The sequence below is a fragment of the Pristis pectinata genome, chromosome 3, assembly GCF_009764475.1.
Source record: "Pristis pectinata isolate sPriPec2 chromosome 3, sPriPec2.1.pri, whole genome shotgun sequence".
Taxonomy (NCBI): domain Eukaryota; kingdom Metazoa; phylum Chordata; class Chondrichthyes; order Rhinopristiformes; family Pristidae; genus Pristis; species Pristis pectinata.
The window spans coordinates 97333707-97355933 of record NC_067407.1 but is presented as its reverse complement, the minus strand read 5'-3'; the positions used below and the strand labels follow the sequence as shown (position 1 = coordinate 97355933).

The 22227-nt window shown below is 39.1% G+C and overlaps 1 protein-coding gene across 3 annotated transcripts in view; it reads right to left on the bottom strand.

Moving 5' to 3' along the window:
* rps6ka2 (ribosomal protein S6 kinase, polypeptide 2) overlaps window positions 1–22227 on the bottom strand; it is a 216695-nt gene that overhangs the window by 41562 nt on the left and 152906 nt on the right. For all 3 annotated transcript variants that reach the window (XM_052011830.1, XM_052011831.1, XM_052011832.1), the window contains 6 exons: window positions 17362–17468; window positions 14732–14769; window positions 14456–14598; window positions 7567–7637; window positions 5876–5964; window positions 4710–4774 (listed from right to left, as the gene is read on the bottom strand). In XM_052011830.1, coding sequence (XP_051867790.1) covers window positions 4710–4774; window positions 5876–5964; window positions 7567–7637; window positions 14456–14598; window positions 14732–14769; window positions 17362–17468 — 513 coding nt within the window. The remainder of the gene's footprint in view (window positions 1–4709; window positions 4775–5875; window positions 5965–7566; window positions 7638–14455; window positions 14599–14731; window positions 14770–17361; window positions 17469–22227) is intronic.

The following is a 22227-nucleotide window of genomic DNA, read 5'->3' as shown; positions in this document are numbered from 1 at the left end:
GCTATGACTTAAGTTGAGACACCTGCTCCTCGGGCCTGCACCACATTAGACATTGTACCTGGCCGGTTATTGAAAACCTGTGCCAACCAAATGGCTGGAGTGTTCAAGGACATCTTCAACCTCTCACGGCTGCAGTCTGACGTTCCCACCTGCTTCAAAAGGGCAGCAATCACACCAGTGCCCAAGAAGAACAGGGTGAGCTGCCTCAACAACTATTGCCCAGCAGCACTCACATCTACTGTGATGAAGTGCTTCGAGGGGTTGGTTGTGGCTAGAATTAACTCCCGCCTGAGCAAGGACCTGTACCCGTTGCAATTCGCCTACCGCCACAACATGTCTACAGCAATCTCACTGGCTCTCCACTCTGCTTTGGTCATGTAGACAACATTATTGAACAGTTCCCTTATACAATGAGATGGACTATGACCTCATGTTCTACCTCGTTGTGACCTCGGACCTTATTGCACTGCACTTTTTCTGTAGCTGTGACACTTTGTACTGTTATTGTTTTTACCTGTACTACATCAATGCACTCTGTACTGACTCAATGTAATTGCACTGTGTAATGAATTGACCTGTACGATCGGTTTGTAAGAGAAGCTTTTCACTGTACCTTGGTACAAGTGACAATAATAAACCAATACCAATCACAAAACATCCGTCAAACTGCTGTTTATCGATTACAGCTCATCGTTCAACACCATCATCCCCTCAGTACTAATCACCAAGCTTCAAAACCTGGGCCTCTGTACCTCCCTCTGCAACCAGATCCTCGCCTTCCTTATCAGGAGACCACAGTCAGTGCGGATCAGTAATAACATCTCCTCTTCGATGACTATCAACTCAGGCACACTTCAAGGATATGTGCTTAGCCCACTGCTCTACTCTGTACACTCACAACAGTGTAGTTAAACACTTCAAACACAAACTATAAATTCACTGATGACACCGCTGTTGTTGGTAGAATCACAGATGGCGATGAGGAGCTTACAGGAGTGAGATAGATCGGCTGATTGAGTGGTGTCACAACAAAAACTTCACATTCAACATTAGCAAGACCAAGGAACTGATTGTGGACTTCAGGAAGGGGAAGTCAGGAGAACACACACCAGTCCTCATTGAGGGGTCAGCGGCGGAAAGGGTGAGCAGCTTCAAGCTCCTGGCCGTCAACATATCAGAAGATCGATCCTGGGCCCAACACATTGGTGCAATCAAGAAGAAGGGCACACCACCAGCTTTACTTCATTAGGAGTTTGAGGAGATTTGGTACGTCACCAAAGACTCTTACAAATTTCTATAGATGTACGGTGGAGAGCATTCTGACTGGTTGCATCACAGCCTGGTATGGAGGTTCCAATGCACAGGATCACAAGAGGGTTGTAGACTCAGCCAGCTCCCTCACGGGTACAACGCTCCCCACCATCAAGGGCACCTTTAAGAGGTGGTGCCTCAAGAAGGCGGCATCCATCATTAAGGACCTCAACATCCAGGACATGCCCTCTTCTCGTTATTACCATCAGGGAGGAGGTACAGGAGTCTGAAGACCCAAACTCAATGATTTAGGAACAGCTTCTTCCCCTCTGCCATCAGATTTCTGAATGACCCATGAACCTATGAACACTACCTCATTATTCCTATTTTTTGCACTATTTATTTATTTTTGTAATTTATAGATTTTTAAGTCTTTGCACTGTACTGCTGCCGCAAAACAACAAATCTCATATCACATGTCAGTGATAATAAATCTGATTCTGAGGTATTCAGTGGGGATTGTAGCTCTGTGGGAATGAAAAGGAAATCTCAAATTACATGTTTCAAAATGAAGAATTGTAAGTTACATGCTTAATTATTTGTGTTATGTTTAACGTGAAGAATTTTTTTGAATTATTTTACTTTCTTTATTTGGGAGAAGCTGTGGACAGAAATTTCCCAGCAATCAAACGCTCCTAGAGAGGTTTCAGGCTTATTCTGGCATACAGATGCCAGTCCATTATGTTGCTGGAGCCCCTGCTCCCACTTAGGACTGTGCCTCTTGGCTCTGTGGCAATCTGAGCAAGTGAGATCACTTGAGCAAGTACCCTTTAAGCCAGATGTGCCTGTCATCTTCTCAACACCCAGCCTATGCTGCTGTGCTCTCAACTTCTCTTATGAGCTATGGGAAGTTTGAGAAATCCCAATACATGTAGTTAAAATCTCAAATTTGTGTTACTATCATTCTTAATGGATTGGAATTGAAATTGCCAACACAGTTCTCTGAACAGAGCTTCCCACACATATGAAAAATGGAAGTCAGCAATTTGGCCATGAAGAACGGCACATAATCGGGAATTCTGCTTTTGTCACTTGCAGCTCCTCTGGTCTGATCTTTTCTTTTATTGACCAATTTAGCAATATTTTTGCATTGTTCCATCACCCCTTTTCTCATTTCTCAAGGTCACCTCATTTCTGTTTTAAATGGGCAACCACTTATTCTTAAACAGTGACCCAATAGTTCTAGATTATCCCACAAGATGAAAGCGCCTCTCCACATCTACCCTGTCAAGATCCCCAGAATCTTATATATTTCAATCAACTCGCCTCTCATTCTTCTAAACTCCAGCAATACAAGCCTCACTTTTGTTCTTCCCTCTACTTCCCTTTCCTGTCTCTGAACATTTTAAATCTTTTACCTCTCTAACTTTTTCTAGCTCTGTTGAAAAGGTAGCTGTGTTTCTCTGTCTACAGATAACTGACATTCTGTGCATTCCAGGAATTTCTACTTTTATTTCAGATTTCCAGAATCCACAGTACTTTGCTTTGTATGAATAGATAAGCACACTAAAAAAAAATGTTATAAATCCTCTCTGAAAATACTGACAGTCAATATGCAAACTTCCATTGAGAGAATTTATAGCAAATGTGCTACTGAAAAGAATTACTGAAAATTCAGAGTGAGCATTTAGAAGGTTACTGTTACCAGTCGTAGTTATAAAAAAAAACTATGTGGTATATGTGAATGACAAATTTAACTGGAAAACCACCAGTTTCCCAAGATTTAGCAATCTAGCACAAGATAAGTTGTTACTTTTTATAGAACTATTTTTATTTCTGCTTTATGAAACAGACTTCAAAACAGTAGCATTGATTTTGGGCTTGTAAGGTCCCCATAAAATGAGAGACACTGTGGAGCATTCTTCTCAACTTTGACTGTCCACAGAAAATCATTTTCATTTTACATCTGCTACACAGCTACAGGATGGCATGCAAGCTCTGATTTTAACCAATAGGTCCACACAAAACCAACCTCAGTGTAGATTGGTATCGAGCAAGGCTGAGTCATTGCCTCAACACTTTGTACAATCTTTCTTGCAGCAATGCAGCACCTCATCTCAAACATGTCTCCAGCTATTGTAGATCTAACCTACAGGACAAATGGGAACTTATTTAACCCATGTTGCTCCCATTCCAGAACAAGGACATCTCAACTTCAGTCAGAGCTGACGAGCTGACCTGCAATGCAACTCGGTTTCTCTTTCCACAAATGCTGCCTGACCTTTTGAATATTTCCACCATCTTATTTTTCATTTCAAATATTGAACTGCAGTACACAGATGATGTGCATAAGTTTGGAGGCTGAGATGCAAATCATTGTTGACTTGTTCACAGAAGCTTACAAATAGAATGGACCTTAAACTTAACATCTGTAAGACAAGTGTCCCTTACAGCTCAGCTTGTTGTACAATAGCATCTCACAAACTAAAGGTACATGATGAGACCCTGGAAAACGTATCCACTCCCCATGTCTCAGGAGCAGCCTCTCAGTGAAGGCAGTGATGAAATTGCCTATCACCTACAGCCTTTGGCCATCTGAAGGAAAGAGTTTTTGAAGATCAAGAGCTCAAGCCCAGGGGAAAGCTCATAGTCTACCAGGCAACAACAATCCCTGCCCTCCTATGCACTTCTGAAAGATAGACAACCAACAGCAGTCACCTCAAAGCACTAGAAAGATACCATCAATACTGTGGCCGCAAAATCCTCCCAAAATAGACAGGAAAAGCAAACTGGGGTCCTCTCCCAGAACAACATCCCCATCACCAAGGCCCAACTATCCTCCTTGGGCACATGCCCAAAAATAGACACTCTGATCCAAGCTCCACCACAGCAGAGGATTACCAGATGGACATTAGAAAAGATTCAAAGGCATTCTCAAAGCTTCCCTGAAGAAATATAACATTCATAATCAGTCATGAACATCCATGGGCAATGACAGCTCAAACGGAAAAAGAGCTTTCAGGGTGGCACTGAGAACCTTGAATCCATCCAGTGGGAACACAATCAAATGCAACACAAACAACAGGATATGTCTCACAGGCCACAGCTCCCACATTAGCTTCATCAGTCACCTCATAACTGAAAGAACTGAAGTGGAAGCAAATCACTCTCAGGTGTAGGGAATGCTTAAAAGATCTTATACCCACGCCACTTTGCATTATAGCAACCTGATTATCCCATTTGATGAAACCCACAGTAAAAACGGGAAGACTTAAACAACAAAAGCCAAAGTCTATCAGATTACTGTGCACAGTATAACCAAGGTATGTATCTTATTTTAAACAGTATTGATTATAAAGAAGCTGATTTGGAATAATACATCTTTTTCATTCATAATTAATCTCATTAACCATAGAAAAATTTAAATTGTTGGCCTTCAAACCAAGTGATGCACTTACATTCCAATCTATAGTTCCAAAGAAACAGTGCCGTTTTATCTCCTCAACTCCATCAGGTCCGGCACCTTAAAACCAACATAAAAATACAAACCAAAAAATCAATGCTTCTGAAAAGTCATTGTTTAATAAAGTGCAACATTCTGATCTATACTATATATGTAGCACACAAATTGGAATTTTTATCTTTGGGATTTAGAGAGTCATAGTGTCGTACAGCACACAAAGAGGTCCTTTGGCCCACCATGTTCATGCCTGGCATCAAAAACCTCTCTATTCGATACCATTTCCCAGTTCTTAACCCATGGACTTCTATGCCATGGCATTTCAAGTGTCACCTAAATATTTCTTAAAATATTGTGAGCATACTCTACCACCTCCTTTGACAGTGCATTCCAAATTTCAACCACAGAAATGAAAGCTTACATCACATACACAATTATTTTTCTCCTTGCTTTTTGATGTCAAAACCAGCATTCTCCTTAGAGCATGGTTTTGATGAAATGTAAAGCTGCATTATAAATGCAAATGATATCTTCTCCATACAAAAAATGGTATGTAAAATGATTAAAAGACACTAACATAAGAGTTAACAAAATCAGGTGAAAGATTCCCATTTTATTGTTCAGATCTCATTTTTGATTTTAAGAAGCAAATTTCTAGTTCAAATAATTTTCTATTTTTAGAAATTAATTTTGTATTGTACTACTTTTGTTAAGATAATGTTCTTTCTTTGCCTGATGGCTACCTTTATTTCTTTGCACAACATTATGAAGAAAAAGCTGAAGAAAGTTACCTAAAATAATTCAAAAAGTTTCCTTGAGTAATGAAACCGATCAACCAAACTTCAAAATGTATGTTCATTTACAAAGGAGAATAAAACAATGGCAGATAAATCATAGGCCGGTGGTTTCCTTATTCTCAATGCCAGCAGATAAAAACCTTTCAAATGGCAAGACCTGAGAATCACAACTAAATCAAAATATACCAATTTACTCCTTTCACAGACACGACATGTGTCAGTTATCCTATGCTTTTATAGCTATGAATAAATTAGCAACATTCCCCAGGAAAAGACAGATTAACATCAGGTAATAAAAATGGTTAAATTTAGATCTACACTTATGTTTGGTCTTGCAATTTTCCAGGAAGATGTAAACCATATCTACCTAGTCTGTTGCAAGGGTTCCGCTTGAATAGTGCTCGCAAAAGGCTTTGGGCTTCTGGGCTTAAGAATTGTGGCATTCCCAGTTTGGCTCTAGAAAATAAACACAACAAATATCTTTCAGTTATTAAAGCAAACAGAGTTATTTTAAAGCAGTGCGGGGAAAGGTATTTCTTTCCTCCTCTGATTTTCCTCCTATTCCTTATCTTTCAATTCCTCTTCTGAAAACAATCTTGTCAAGGGATGATCCCTATTGATAGTTTGGTTAAACAACCATTTGGCAACTGAGGACCAAGAGAGAAACTGGCAAGAACCTGGTGAGTCAGAGAGCCAATCCAACTAAATAATATTCTGTACATAGTTAATACTTGCATAAGCGCTTTCCAAGAGGGATTACTAGTTAACAGTCAGGAATTGGAATTCGGATCGACACTCTTCCTAGGCCAAGAACGTTAAATTGAATTGTCATGTCTATACCCAGGCCAAAATCATTTGTCTGAAGACAGATCAGATTTCAAAGTCACCAGGTTTGTGTTTCTTAATAACATTTCGCCTATTCACCCAAAGTCATACCAAATTTTACTGTCATTCACTTTGTACACCACAGTACACCATTCTTCATTTGCCTGAGAAGCAATCTCAGAGTATTTTGTTATGTGATAAACATTGTCTGAGAATCTATGGAATAAACAGTAAAATACATGAAAAGTCCTGAATGCTGAAACAGGAATCTAGGGAAAGAGGTGAACTATTTATTAAAAATTAAACAGTCACAGTGTTTATTAATGGGGTCTGATGATCTTTTTCCTTTGTGTGGTATGAATACAGAAATTGGAAGCTCTTTAAATAATTTTTATTAAAGTGTCACATTTAAGTGACCAAGCCCTTGTTTGAGCATGGAAGTGCTCAATCTCTATTTAATGCCTCTTTTCAAAATATATCTGAGGTAAAGAATTCACCTTTTCAGATAATTGGGCAACTCTTTCATGACCTTGAAAACTGGCTGCTTGCCCCTGTGCCATGCTGCCTGGTCCAGTGTGGCCTCTGACCCAGTCTTTAACTGGGAGCCCATTCCTAGCACTTCAGTGTGACACAGTTGCTCAGCACAGACAGATTGTTGCACTCATACAACAGCTTTGAGAGTTAGTGGTGCCCTGCATTAGTAGACCTAACCTTGTGAGCTGGGAAGCATGTGGAAGTCTGCAGCCAGTTTAGACCAACCCCAGAGGGGGACAACAAGACTTTTGTGAGGAATACCAGGTAAGACAAGATATGATTGCTAACATCAGACCAGAAGATCCACCCTAGTAATACAGTGAACTGCTTTGGTGCAGAGTAATGAAGCAAGGGTGCCATGCATATATCCCTCTTATATGTGAGAGTGATAATAGCATTGAGTAGTAGGGCAAATGGAAAAGAAAGTGTCCGTGCATATATTTGGACATTCAGAGGCAAGGGTAAGCAAACCACATGACCCAACCCCATTAAGCACCTAGATTACTACAATTGTGCAACATAACTCAGTTAAAAGCTCAGTACTTCTCATTATACAAGGAAAATGGAATATTGATTCTCTTGTACTTGGTGGATTAATTCCTTTCTCCCAAAGCATCAGGAGTTCTTCTCCTTCATAATGCACTGGAGCTAACCTTATTAAGCAGTGATGAATCTTACAGTTTTTAAAAAGTAACTTACTTGAGGATAAGTGCCATGGTTTCCTTTCTGTCCTTTCCTTGGAAAGGCAATGACCCCGTCAACATTTCAAACTAGGCAATAAAATTAAAACAAATATGTTAAAGAGATCATCCAAGTTCAAATAAATCTGCCAACAAGATCTGCATATTTCAGTTGGTCATTCAGATCAGTTGCCCAATCAGTGAGAATGTAAAGACATTTACTGAACAAAACATCCTGTTGGACTTTCATAAACATTCAGTAAGGCTTATACTTTGAATCTCTCTCTCTCTCTCACACACACACACACTTTCACGATTTGATGGAGTTAGGTATAATACTAATGAAAGAGATAGCTTATCAACCAAGCTATGTGGTGGCCATGGAAAAGCATGAAAGAAAATGCACAGTGCAGTAACCTGAAATTGCCAATAGCTTGATTTAGGGCCAGGTGCAGACCATCCTGCACTTTTGCTTCTGCAGAAAGGGACATAATTCAGCAATTTCACAAAGGCTTTTGTTTTTTTTTCAAATTGAAACAAAGTATGGACAGGTGTCAGTTTTGAAGTCTCTAGTCTGTCTTGAGCACAAGGAGCTCATATTATGTCATTATAACTTGTTTACTCCTGTATTCTTCCACAGCTACTTTAATGTTCTTTTACCAAGGTATCTTAAAGGGCAAGGTGTGCTGGAAAAAACATTCCAATGCAATATGGGTTGCCTGGTAGAAGTGCCTTCATTAACTTGTTTTCAGCTTGTGATTGTGCTGGCTGCATCCCTGATCAAATCTGGCAATGTCAAACGAAAAAGCCATACAGCTGCTATAATTATATCATCCGTACTTGATGCAGGCTATCAAATAGACTGCACTCACCTGTGCAGATTCATAACTAATCTGTGCTGACAACTAGAAACCAACTTTGACAATTGAAGCACTTGGAACAAGATATAAACTGGCTGCATAAATTAAGAACAAGGCTTTTCATTAGTCACAACTCATTTGAGCAGCTTTGCAGAGTTGTCTAATCATGCTCAGAGAGACAGGTTGGAGATATGGGTCACCTGGGCAAAAGAGAAATTCCATTCATGGTCCTCTTTGGAGTCAGTGAGGAAGTGGGCTTGTGGGGCCCATCTTGTCTTACATTTACTTTCTTCAGCCCAGCCTGAGACTGTTATTTGCTGCTTCTCTACCTGCCTCATTTAAATGCCAATGGGGAGGAAAGGCTGGTTCACTATCTCATTTCCTTTCTTTCAATCAAGTTTGGTCAGGTAACACAAAGTAAATTAAGCATTTTCTGCTTTAAACCCACAAAGTAAAGTTTCAATCCCTCAATTTACTACAGAGTTACAAGCCTTTGAACAGGTTGCAGACTGCTAATGGACTACCAGTCATCTTCTCTCATCCGACCATTTGGTGATTGGCTCCTCAGGAATAGGTATAGCATTAAAATTCATTCAAAGTCTTACTCAGAGGTGACAAGAAATTGAGGGACTGCATAGATCATCTGGCATATAATTTTACTTTTTCATCAAAGTCCTTAGAGATGCAGATTAAATCAAAATTAACTCTGGAAAAGATTTCATTTTTTTTGAGCAGCATTTATACATTGCTGGAGAATGTTGTAATAAATATATATCTTGGGTTTGCTCAATGACAATCTATGGGGGTGGAAAGTGCAAAAGAATTTGCTATCCTGACACTGACAGCCCTCAAATTCATGGTTACAACAATATAACCTGGGCAAAGAGGTGCAAAAAAAAGAGGCAAGTGTAAAAGAAATAACAAAATATAGAGATACAGGAAGTGAAGAGGATTTATTTTACTAATGTAAAATGATCATGTAGGTGCTAAAGTGAATCTGATAAGAACATATTTTCTTCATTCAAAACATATAATGCATTGTATGGGGATACAATAAAAGTGCTTAAAAAAGCACATACATCCAAATCATTTTCCCATATTTCTGCAGCCACAACAAAGTTGTGCTTTCTTTCCTTTTATATTTAACAGTTTCTTTGTGGAACTGGGTGGCTGGTAATTTCAAGCACCATTGGAAAGTTCTATCCCTCTAAATGAATGTTGGAGCTCTATATAATGATTTCAGGTTTCACAGTTTACATTTCAAAAAATATATCTTCAAATTGTTCCCTTGAAACAATTCCACTTTGGTTTTCCATGTTCATTCATCATTTGGAAACAGCCTAAATTGGCCATGTACTAAAGTCATTCCGAAATAAACTGCTAGATTAACAACTAAAATATGCCATTCCAGCTGAATGCTAAGAATCACATTTTTAGCTTGCCAGGAATATTTAGTTTTCAGATTAACATTTCCAAGGTCTGCTGGGAAAAAAGAAAATAATAATCAGCAATGATAATGGTTATATCTTGGGCATTTAATCATTCATGGTGAAGTTGAATCAAGATGATAGACAATATAGTTCAGGTGACCTTTGACGATGTATGAATGGTGACAGATGTGTCCTGGATTAATGAAGGATATACCACTACACACAGTCAACTAGTAGCATCTACTATCTTGCTGAGCATGGTACAGTGTTCCAAGATATGGGGAGAATACTTGGTCAAAAGTAATATTTTTTATTTACTTCTTTGACAATTTATTCTTCCATGTCCAAGGTTAATTTTTGTTGCTCTCTTCCTTCAAAAGATTTATCTTTTCATTCATTCAATTCCATAATACTCAATCTGCCAATTTAACAACACTGTGTAACAAAAAAAGTGCTATAAACAATAATGAAAAAGATAATATTTCTGCCTACTCTCTGCCATTCATTAAATGCCATCCTTTACTGTTGCCCTTTCTATTCACTGCAATGAGCAATACACCATGAAAGTGAGATTGCAGGCACTGTCATATGACCTCATGTTGTGTAATATCTCTACTGCCAAGTACATGTCAGCTTAAATTGATAGATGCTGAATTCTGACAACTGTTCAGAACTCTATTGGATAACAATCAAGCCGCAAGCTTGGTGAGTAGTCAGTAAACAGCATGCCTCCCAAAGCTGCACTTTGAAGCATAAATATTGACATGCAGACTCCCTGCCTATGAGTACATTGCATGTATTTTAAATAAATTAAAATTTAAGTTCTGGATATGTCCTATTTAATATAATACACATTTCCTCCAAGTCACCAAAACACATTCATTTTCTGCAGAGATTTTAATGAGAATGTGCTAAACACAAGAGGGACCAAGTTAAAAAGAGACAATATAAAAAACTGGATATTCGCACTATTTTGCACATTGGTGACTTACAGACTTTTTTGGAGGGTTACATAGTGACAGAGATACATCATACAGAAGCTTAGACCTCATTGCTAGGGTGGTACTCTACGATAAGCCTTGGTTTGCCAGGTACCATCTTTGCATTATTTCTTTTGTTTCAAATAATGTGAATACACTGGATTGCAGTACAGTGAAGGCATAATAGCTGATTCCTGGACAAAACTACTGGTGTAACTAATGATAGATCTGTTGATTCATACTATCTGAACAGTGGTTGAAAGCAAATCTTTCTGTTTATATAAGGTAAAGAGTTAAGACCTTTGATTTTCACAAATGACACCTCTGACTGGTCCTTGATAATGAAACATTCCATACCCATTCACAGCAAGAGCTATACACCAAAAAGTGAGGAGAAACATTCTCACCACTTTATTGCCAGTCAATGGCCACTTCCAACATGACAGCACCAAGCCATCCTTTTAGGAGATTACCTCTTCAAAATTTTCATGAATGGATCAAGTGTGGTCCCAAAAAAGCTCCAAACAATTTAAGCAAAAAATCTTACTCTTAAACTGCAACCCCTTTGCAAAAAAGACCAATGTATGGTTTGTCTTCCCAATTGCTTGCTGTACCTTCATGTCAACTTGTAGAATTTCATGAACCGGCACACTGGAAACCCTTGGTGTACACATATTTTCCAATTCAAAACTAATCAAAAAATATCGACTAAGAAATTGGTTGGCATTGTTGGGCAGTCATTGTGCAGTAGGCCAACTAACAATTTGCAGTCAGTATCACAAGTTACTAGTTCAACTTAAGCTACAAATATCTCTTAAAAGGCCGTGATCATGTCTGGAATAAGTGATGACAGTCTTGCAGGAAATTCATCTAAATAGGAAACCTTGAAGAATAGCACAGCATGGGATAGAGTGGCCACTGCAAGTCTTGGTGGAGGAGTTAGAAAGGAAGAAAGGTGCCATGAGGTCTTTCAGGAAAATACCAAGAAGAAAGTGGGATCAGATAAATCAGGAGTAAAATGTTAGGGGAAAGGACAGCCCAGGTACCGGTTTCACACAGGATATAATCAAAAATGAGTTCTGCTGCAGATGATTTTGACAGTATATGCTGGAGAAGAAGACTGATAATGATGCACATTGACATGTTTCTTGTGTTGGGAAACCTGCCAAGAAACTAGCATTCAATATCAGAAAGCATGGGAGGATCTGGTGCCATTCTGGCACAGTGCATGGTGCAGAGCTGGGAGTCCATTCTTTCTCATGTGAAAGTTACGGCCAACTCTATTTACATGTGTGTGGACCTAAACAAAAAACAATGATCACAGGTTGAACCCGCAGGCTAAACTGCAGCACAGACAATGCCTGCATGCTGCAGACTCTAGAATAATTCATCAACAGCCTGGTACAACAGCATCAAGATACCGCTACAGAGTGGTAGAATGGCCACAAAAGAATATAGATCTCGATTAACTCTGTTCGACAGACAAGCCTTTAGGGGGCAAAATAGATGAAAAGCATCCCAATTTAGCAATGAAACCTTTGAGAATGGGGAGTGGTAGGGTGCCAGCAAATAAAGGGTCAAGAATCCAGGAGATCAAGGTCAGGGCATGGATCCTGCAGGTGGGCAGGGGAATCAAGGGTTGGGAAACATATAAGGCAGTCTTGCGTGGAGAGGAGTGATATGGTCATAGAATTATAAAATCATAGAAAGGTATAGTCTGAAAGAGGCCATAGGATTTCACCATATCTTGGTTACCAGTTACTTGGAACTGGTAACCAAGTAGCTGGATGCCGCAGTAGATCAGGACTTAACCCAACCTGAGTAAGGTGCATGTACAAACATTCAAAATCTTTCAACTATGAAGAAACTATATTGGACTTTATCCATGCACATACCACTGGTTCTTTCCATTCTGTCCTTTATCACTGAATCATTCTAAATACATCTTTAGAATGATTCAGTAATATAGATGGCAATTGGGCCCCTCATACATGTGTCAACACCTTGAAAGGGAGATTGAGGGATGAGATTCCTGGAGTCAAGTGCGGAATGTGGACAGAAATTCAGGGATGAGGTAAACCCTATGACTATAATTAGGAAAGTATAATGTTAAAATCTTTATGTGGAAATAATTCAGAAGCAGTGGATATTGGGTGATATTATCTTTCTTAAGGTGTAACATTTTGAACATTTTAAACTATTCTAAATGTGCATAACTGATAGATTGAGGGATAAAAACTCATTTTTATGCAAACCGTGGTAGTTGAAGTACGTAATTTGTGGAATGACCATTTCAAAAGCAGGAGACTAGATGACATTAAGCTTGTCAGTTTTAGGAGTGGCAGCACCAGCAGCTCTTTGCTGCTTCAACATAATTTCAATAAGCTCTGTGGGCTGTCACTCTATAGCCATCAAGAGATAAGAATTTTGATACCCATTAACCCACTGCAAATATGATGACTCCTGCTACTCATTTGAATTTGATTTAGTCCATTTAAGATTCCTTTCAACTCAGCCTTTAAAAGGAGGGGTGTGGGTAAAAATACAGACAATGGAATGTAAAACATTAATTCAGAGCACAAATTTAACAAATACTCACATATTACAAACTATGAAAGTCAAATGCAGGACAGATGCCAGCAGATCAGGCTGGTTTTGGAGAGGTATCCTGCTTTCTGTCACTTTCTGTGGCTGGGTGTTGGTCTCATACATGATGCCTTGGTTTGTTTTTGGATGCTATGCTCCTGAAGACCTTGCCAAATGGCTCCAGGATGTTTTGGACCAAATTGGTAGGCCTTACAAATTAGGATTATTCTTTGCAGTTGATTTTTAGGATTCCTTTGTCTGAGTGCTGCCTAATTCCTTGTGTTTTTCCCTCACTGAATAAAGCAAACATCATACTTTGGTAAGAAGCCTGCAAATTCTACCATTCTGTGGCCTTAAAACCTAAATTGTGGGAGCTGCTTTATGTCCAAGCCATTAATCCAGAGAGGCAACAAGTGAGAATTCATGGCCAGGGTATGACATATTTTTGATGACTTACATCTGTGACTACAGTTAAAATGCTTATCCCACGGATGGCAATTTCTATTTTACTTTCTTTAATAAATCAGCAATTCCTTGTCAAAATACTGTCATAATTGGCATTGTCATTTTTGCAAAGATATTCAGGGATCATACTTGATGATAAGTAAATATATACCTTTGCAGATGCCACTGCATTTATTCCGCTAAACCATTTGGCTATTCTGTCAGAATATTTTAGAAAACAGTCAAAACAAAATGCAAGGGTTTCTAATACTTGTCAAATCATCACTGCCTCTTAGAGAAGAGGGGAAGAAAGAAAACTATAACCCAGAAAAAAATAGTTTTGACACTGATGCTAAATTTAATTAAATATCACTTTAATTTCATTCACTCCATTGCAGAACCTCTAGCTTGCAAAATGATCTCAATTCTCACAAGTAACTGATGTGTGCACTCATCCAACTGCCCTCAAAAGAAATGAAATTTAACTACTAGCCAGAAAAATCAAATGCTCTCAACCCTGGAATGGTCCTTTGGGAAATTAGATGAAGAAAACCTAATAAAAGAATCACAATCCCTTGTTGTCACCAATGTAAGATGATTTCACTTACCATTAAAACACCAAAGGACCACCAGTCTGCACTTTGTGTATGACCACGGCGGTTGACTACCTCAGGAGCCATGTACTCTATTGTCCCACAGAAGGAATAGGCTCTCTTGTCATGGTCAACAGCTTCCTTGCTGAGCCCAAAGTCTGAGCAACAAAAATGACTTTTAATAAAACTGAAACCTTGTCAGACTGTCAGAAGTGACGCATGCAACTTGAATGTTCAATTTCAGTGCAGCTTAGTTTATTATTCTATTTGATTAATCCAATTGGTACCCACCTGTTATTTTAATATGACCATCTTCATCTAGAAGTACACTGAAATTTAAATAGCAAAAAATCAAATGTGAGAAATCCCTCAGTGAAGAATAGTACTTAAGCTCATTCTCATATTTAAAATTCAGAAGTATCAGTCTTTTCCCATTGTTGACAGATACGAGAACTCTCTCTCATTATGAAGTACAGAATATAATTTTCCAATTGAGGTTTTCAGTAAAGACAAGTGATATTCAGGCTGGACCTACAATAGACAGCACATAGAAATACGCTCACTCTGTACTGACTATTTCTATCCTAACAGTGAACAAGACGGTAATTAATACCTTCTTTCAATGCATTTAGCCTTTGGTCAGCTCAGTGATTCTGAATCTTCAGCAACAGTCAGGTTGCTAAACAGAGATAACTTATTATTGGGTGTTAATAAGTAGATTCTGGGTCATAAACTAGAACTGTGAGCAAAGATTAACCAGCATATGGACATTAGATTCTCGCAAAACCCTTCAATGTGTAAAAGACTGTTGAATTTATTTTCATTCATTCACAGATGAGTACGGGCTTTATTGACAAAGCCAACATTTATTGCCCATCCAATATGCTCCAGCAGAAGGTTTGAGCCAGCTTCTTGAACCACTGAAATCTGCCTGTTGAAGGTATTCCCTTTGAGTGTTAGGTAGGGACTGCAAATATTTTGACCTAGCAAAGTTGAAGGATCATTGTATTTCAAAGACAAGATAACACTTGGCTTAGTTGGGTATTAGAGATACCTAATGCTTGGGACTTGATGGTGTGAATGTTTCATGGCACTGAGTAGCCTAACTTTGAAAGTTGTCTAGATCTCGCTTTGTGCAGGAATGGACTGGTTCACTATTTGAGTTGTGAGGTTGTGAGTAGGATCATCAGGAACATCTCTGCTTCTGACGTGATATAATAAAAGTCATTAATGAAGCAACTGAAAATGAATGGATTGAGAACACTGCCTTTAGAAACTTCTGAAGTATGTCCACGGACAGAGGGGATTGGCCTTTAACAATTATAATCATTTCCTTTTTGCTAGGTGTGACTCACTTCAACCAATATCGACCCTCAAATAACTGAAAGAAAATTTTACACAAATAATCTGCTTTAAAAACAATACTGCCAAGACTTAAATATGAAGTGGAAATATGGCAAGTCTGTCAACATGTGAAAAGAAAAGGACTTCATATCTGACTGAGGATCTGCACCTGAAACTTTTGTATCCAACATCTAACATACTACAGCAGTGACAAAGCTGCAGTACTTCAAAGGTTTTAGCAACATTTGACCTTACAGCAATTCATATATTACTTTGCTGTTTTCACTTTGAGTTCACTTATTGTACTGCTGATTGCCTCTACATCTTGAGCAAAAATCAAACTGCTGGAGGAACTCAGCATATCAGGCAGCATCTGTGGGGAGAGAGGAATTGTCAATGCCTCAGGTCAAGACCCTGAATAAGGACTGAGAGTGGAGAGGGAAGCAATACATCATGTGCTGGTAGGAGGTACAAGTTTAGGAGGTGTTTTGAAGAAGCCTTGGGAAGTTGCTGAAGTGATCATGTGAATGGTATGCATGTAGTTAAATACATTGATCATTGAGTAAGTGAATGTTTAGGGGTGAATGCAGTGGTAATTGCACTCTCAGTACTGATACAGGGTCTCAACCTGAAACATCAACAATTCCTGCCCCCCCACAGATGCTGCTCGACCTACTGAATTCCTCCAGCAGTTTGTTTTTTGCCCCAGATTTTAGCAACTTCAGTCTCTTGTGCCTGCCTCGATTTCTACCTCTCACGAAAATCAGGCATTGGATATTTAGAGAATAATACATTTTTCTGTCTTTTAACACTGTTAGAGAAAAACCTGCCCTGTATAATCATGGCCAAAAAGTGTTACTTGTCTGAATCCAAATGAAAATATTACTGAGGCAGCAGTTTTAGCTGCCACGTCGTTGGCTGTGAAGCTGGTGAAGCTAAGGCAAGTGATTTGATTAAAAGATCAAATCTCACAAAAGGGAATTCAATCTTTCATGTGAACTACTGGTTCACAAGATGGATTATGCTTTGAAACTGAAATATCATGCTGTTTGTTCACTTGATACCACCCGGCAAAAACCTTTCCCACATTCTTTAGTATGTGTATGAAATATCAAATTGCCTCACGGCATAGGAATTGCTCAGCTCTTTCCCTTTTATTTTTAGAGAGCAATGAAATATAGATTGCATGCCCACTGTTTCAGGCTGATTAGAACCTGAGACTGTAGGTTTAGAGCAAACCACACAGCTGCTTTTACACTGGTAGAGAGCCAGTGATGACAAACGATTGCCCTCCTACGGTCAACAGCAATCTAGGATTGACAACTGGTAGCAAGTGGTTTTATCGCAATTATATTATGTGTCATGTACGAGTGTGATTTATATATGCTATATCTCTGTGTATTTAGCTGTTTTTACATACTTGTGTGCACAGGCAAGAATTTATCACTGGTTTTATTTGAAACAAAATATAATGCAGTTGAATACCATGTGTTAACTTAGGAATGGGGGAAGAAATAATTTTATGCAAATTGTGACTGTTAATCTTGTCATTCTGAGAGAAAAGAAACATTTCTTACTTTTCTGGTTTTAAGTCCCTATAAATGATCCCAAGGCCATGGAGGTGATCTAATGCCAAGGCAAGCTCAGCTAGATAGAATTTGACATCTTCTTCTGTGAACATCACCTTTAGGGAGAAAGTTACCAAATTAGCTGAATACTTCTAAAAAATGATGTCATCCAACCACACCGACATCAAATAAAGAAGGAAAAAGTGCAACTTTTAATTAACTGTAAAACTTTACAGTACACTAATTAAGTACTGGAACATACAAATACAGTGAAGTAGAAATGTCATAAATATGTTTTATAATTTTAAAAACCATCATAATTTGAAATCTCTTTCGCAGGGAACTTCAATGTATATAAAAAAAATTAGTTTCCTTAGGGCCAGAAAGCATGCTGAGCTGTAATTTTACCATTAGGGCTACATACAACAAAGCATAATATATTCCAGATATTTCCCACTGAGATTAGTTCATAATTATCTTAAGTTCACATTAATTCTAGTGATTTTCCCTTGACTCTGCTGGAGATAGCTGCGAACTGTGCAACCTGTAGAGGAGGAGTGAATAACCAACAGCAACTTCAGGATTTCCAGTGTTAAACTAAGCAGGCATTGAAGTTCCAAGGCTTTTATTAGTTTAGTGGTGTAATGACAGATAGCGCTGTTAGTTTTCTTGTTACTACAACTGCAAAACTCCAGTTAAAATGTTAAACTGGTATCCATCTTTCTATTCCATTGGTTTTCTTGCACATAAAACACTGGAGGAGGAACAAGTCAGATGGGACAGAAGGGGTTCTGGTGACGGAGAATGGTAGGGATCTACAGATGCTTATAGTAAATTCCCAGATGTACCCTTGCACTTGCAAGCTGATTCCCATTGATTGGAGGGGCAGCGCCACTCCCACTTTGCAATGACAGCTGGTGATGCCTCATTCTAGATTCACCCAGCTGTCAAAGATTCAACATTTGTGAATAGCTTTGGTACCCAGGCACTATTTGAAAATAAAAAAATACCTGTAAGAATTAAATTGATCATCTTTTTTTAAAGAAAATTACAAACCTCTCACATGACATTAAAATCAATTTTACATCAACTTAATTAAATCAAAGAAAAGAGATGGCTGGGAAAGCCTTTTCCTTTATTTAATTTATATCGGAATTGGACAGGGACTGAAAAGCAAAAAACTGCAGAATCTGGAAACCTGAAGTAGAAACAGAAAATTACGGAAATACTCGCTGGTCTGCAGATTCTTGCAATGGCACAGTTGTCATCCTAAAACTTCAGTGAACTCCATTTCAATATTGACCTTCTGGGTTTTCCCAGCATTTTCCTTTATTTCATGTTTCCAGCAACAGCTGTGTTCTCTGTTTCACAGTTCCAGTATCTGCTTTCTTTGTTTCTCTCCCCTCTGTTCTCCCTCGAGTTATATCTCCTTCATATAGCTGCCATTAACAAACCCTCACCACCTGCTCTCAGTTGAGACCGATCTGTTTCATCCATTTTCTCAGACACTATCCTATCACAGACATTCTCTTTGTTCTCCCCACTCTTCCTATTCCCTGCAATTAAAACATGCCTGTTGACTAAATCTTGCCAATTCTGATGAAAGGTCATTAACCTGAAATGTTAGCTGTTTCTCTCTCCACAGATACTACCTGCCCTGCTGAGTGTTTCTAACATTTTCTGTTTTATTTCTGATGTAGAGCATCAGCAATTATTTGCTTTACAATCAGAAAACTTCTTCTTACTGTTCTCCTTACAGTTGTTTCTTCCTATTGAAATCAATAAGCCAGCAGTAATTATGCAAGATTAAGATGGAATTGGCTCAGCAGGTAGATTTTTTACCAAAATTGTTGGTAATTCTAAGGAAGTCTGCAGTCCCCAGTTGGACTCTATGAAGAGCTGGAGCAGAAAGATGGGCTTCAGCCTACACCCAGTTGAGATGGTAAAACCTGGCAAAACTGCTCATAGAAAATAGACCAGTACAGCACAGCAACAGGCCCTGCGGCCCACTATGTGTTTGTCGACCATGATGCCAAATTTAACTAATCCCATCTGCTTGCACATGGTCTACATCCCTCCATTACCTGCCTGTTCATGTGCCCATCTAAATGTCTCTTGTATCTGCTACACCACCCCTGCTGGCAGTGCGTTCTGGGCACCTACCACTGTCTGTGGAAAATAAAACTTCCCTCATGCATCTCCTTTAAACTTTCACCTTAAAGCTATGCCCTCTAGTATTTGACATTTCCACCATGGGAAAAAGACATTGACTATCTACCCTATCAATGCCTCATAATTTTATAAACTTCTGTTAGGTCTCCCTCAGCCTCTGATGCTCCAGAGAAAACAATCCAAGTTTATCCAACCTCTCTTGATAACTGATATTCTCTAACTCAGGCAACATCCTAGTGAACTTCTTTTGCACCCTCTCCCAAAGCCTCCACATCCTTCCTGTAATGTGGTGACCAGAACTGCACACAATATCCAAATGTGGCCTGACTAAAGTGTTATATACCTGCAACATTACTTCTCCAATTTTACACTCAGCGCCCCAACTGATGAAGGCAAGTGTGCTGTACGCCTTCTTTACCACCCTACCTACTTGTGTTGCTACTTTAAGGGAGATATGAACTGCACCCTAATATCCCTCTGCACATCAATGTTCCTAAGGGTTCTGCCATTTCCCGTATACTTTCCTCTTACATTTGACCTCCCAAAGTGCAACATCTCATACTTGTCCAGATTAAACTCTATCTGCCATTTCTCGCCTATATCTCCAACTAGAGTCGTAGAGTACTATAGCACAGAAACGGGCCCTTCAACCCATTTAGTTCATGCCAACCTGATCTTCTGCCTAGTACATCTACTTGCACCTGGACCATATCCCTCCAAACCCCTCCCGTTCATGTACCTGTCCAAACCTCTCTTAAATTTACAATTGAACCCACATCTACCACTTTCGCTGGCAGCTTGTTCCATACATGCACCACCCTCTGAGTGAAGAAGTTTCCCCTCAGATTCCCCTTACATATTTCACCTTTCACCTTAAACCTCTGTCCTCTAGTTCTAGTCTCACCCAACCTGAGGGGAAAAAGCCTGTATGCATTCACCCTATCTATACCCCTCATAATTTTGTAATACCTCTATAAGATCTCCCTTCATTCTCCTGCGCTCCAGGGAATAAAGTCCTAACCTATTCAATCTTTCCGTATAACTCAGGTCCTTAAGTCCTAGCAACATCCTTGTAAATTTTCTCTGCACTCTTTCAAGCCTATTGATATCTTTCCTGTTGGTTGTTGACCAGAACTGCACACAATACTCCAAATTCGGCCTCACCAACGTCTTGTACAACTTCAACATAACATCCTAACTCCGGTACTCAATGCCCTGATTTATGAAGACCAAAGTGCCAAAAGCTCTCTTTATGACCCTATCCCTGTAGAACACCACTGGTCACAAACCTCCAGTCAGAGAAACACCACTTCATTCAATTTTCAATCCAACCTACCAAGTCAGCTTACCATGAGGGATCTTGGCGATTGCTTTACTAAAGTCCATGTCGACAATATCCAGTGCCCTACCTCATCAATCATCTTCATCACCTCCTCAAAAAACTCAGTCAAGTTCATAAAACAAGACGCACCCCACACAAGGCCAATGCTGACTATCCCCAATAAGTCTATGTTTTTCTAGATGTGAATAGACCCTATTCCTAAGAATCTTCTCCAATAATGTCCCTACCGTTGATGTAAGGTCACCAGTCTCTAATTTGCAGGATTATCCCTATTGCCCTTCTTAAACAAAGAAGCAACACTGGCTACTATCCAGTCCTTTGGGACTTGCCCTGTGACTAAAGAGGATACAAAGATCTCTGTCAAGGCCCAAGCAATCTCCTCCCTTGCCTCCCTCAATAACCTGCGATAGCTCCTATCAGGCCCTGGGGACGTAACCACCTTAATGTTCTTCAAGAGACCCAACACTTCCTCCTTCTTGATATTAACTTGCCTTGGAATATTAGCATACCCCACACTGATCCTCCATGTCCTTCTTGGTGAATACTGATGCAAAGTACTCATTTAATACCTCACCCATTTCCTATGGTTTCAGGCTGTTGTGTTTTTATTTGGAATATCAGAACAAAAGAATTCTTTGATAGCTTCACTATTTTCCACTTTACCATCCATGCTGCTTCTGCCCCTGAGTTATGGCAATGGACTCCTCAAGGAATCCAATGGGCAATAAACACATCTTCAGATTTTTCAGCTCTAAGGCTGGAAAATGTATCTGCTGAACCTATGCCAGATTAACTGGCATTACTAAAGCTCAAATCAATGGGAAGAAACAACTTAATTTTTTTGTGTGTGAAAGTATCTTAAATATTTTAATTTTTTTAAATAATCATAAGTTTAGCTTTTTATTATTACTTTATTAATAATTTGCACTGTACTTATTTGCACTGTACTACTGCCACAAAATAACAAATTTCACGACATAATGAACCTGATAAATATGATAATAAACCTGATTCTGATATTTCCTGGGTGTTTTTGAATGTTCATATTAGTGACATACACATGGAATGGCTGAGCGCAAAGGCAAGGTAAGGCTCTGGCTGGAAATCTATCTTAATGACAGCTTTGACAGCCACTGAGCCTGGGGGCTGGGAAGTATAACCAGTCACTTGCAATATGAGAGTCCCTGTGCTACACTGCAATGTGCTGATGAGCTGGAAGTAAACTCATTGTGGAAGACTGCACCTGGGACCAAGCTGAAGAAACAGTGTGATCCAAGAGCAGGTGATCTTAAGATCAGCAAAAGATCTGTGCCATTAACTATATATGAACTGCTTTGAGATATAAGATTGCAATAAAAATG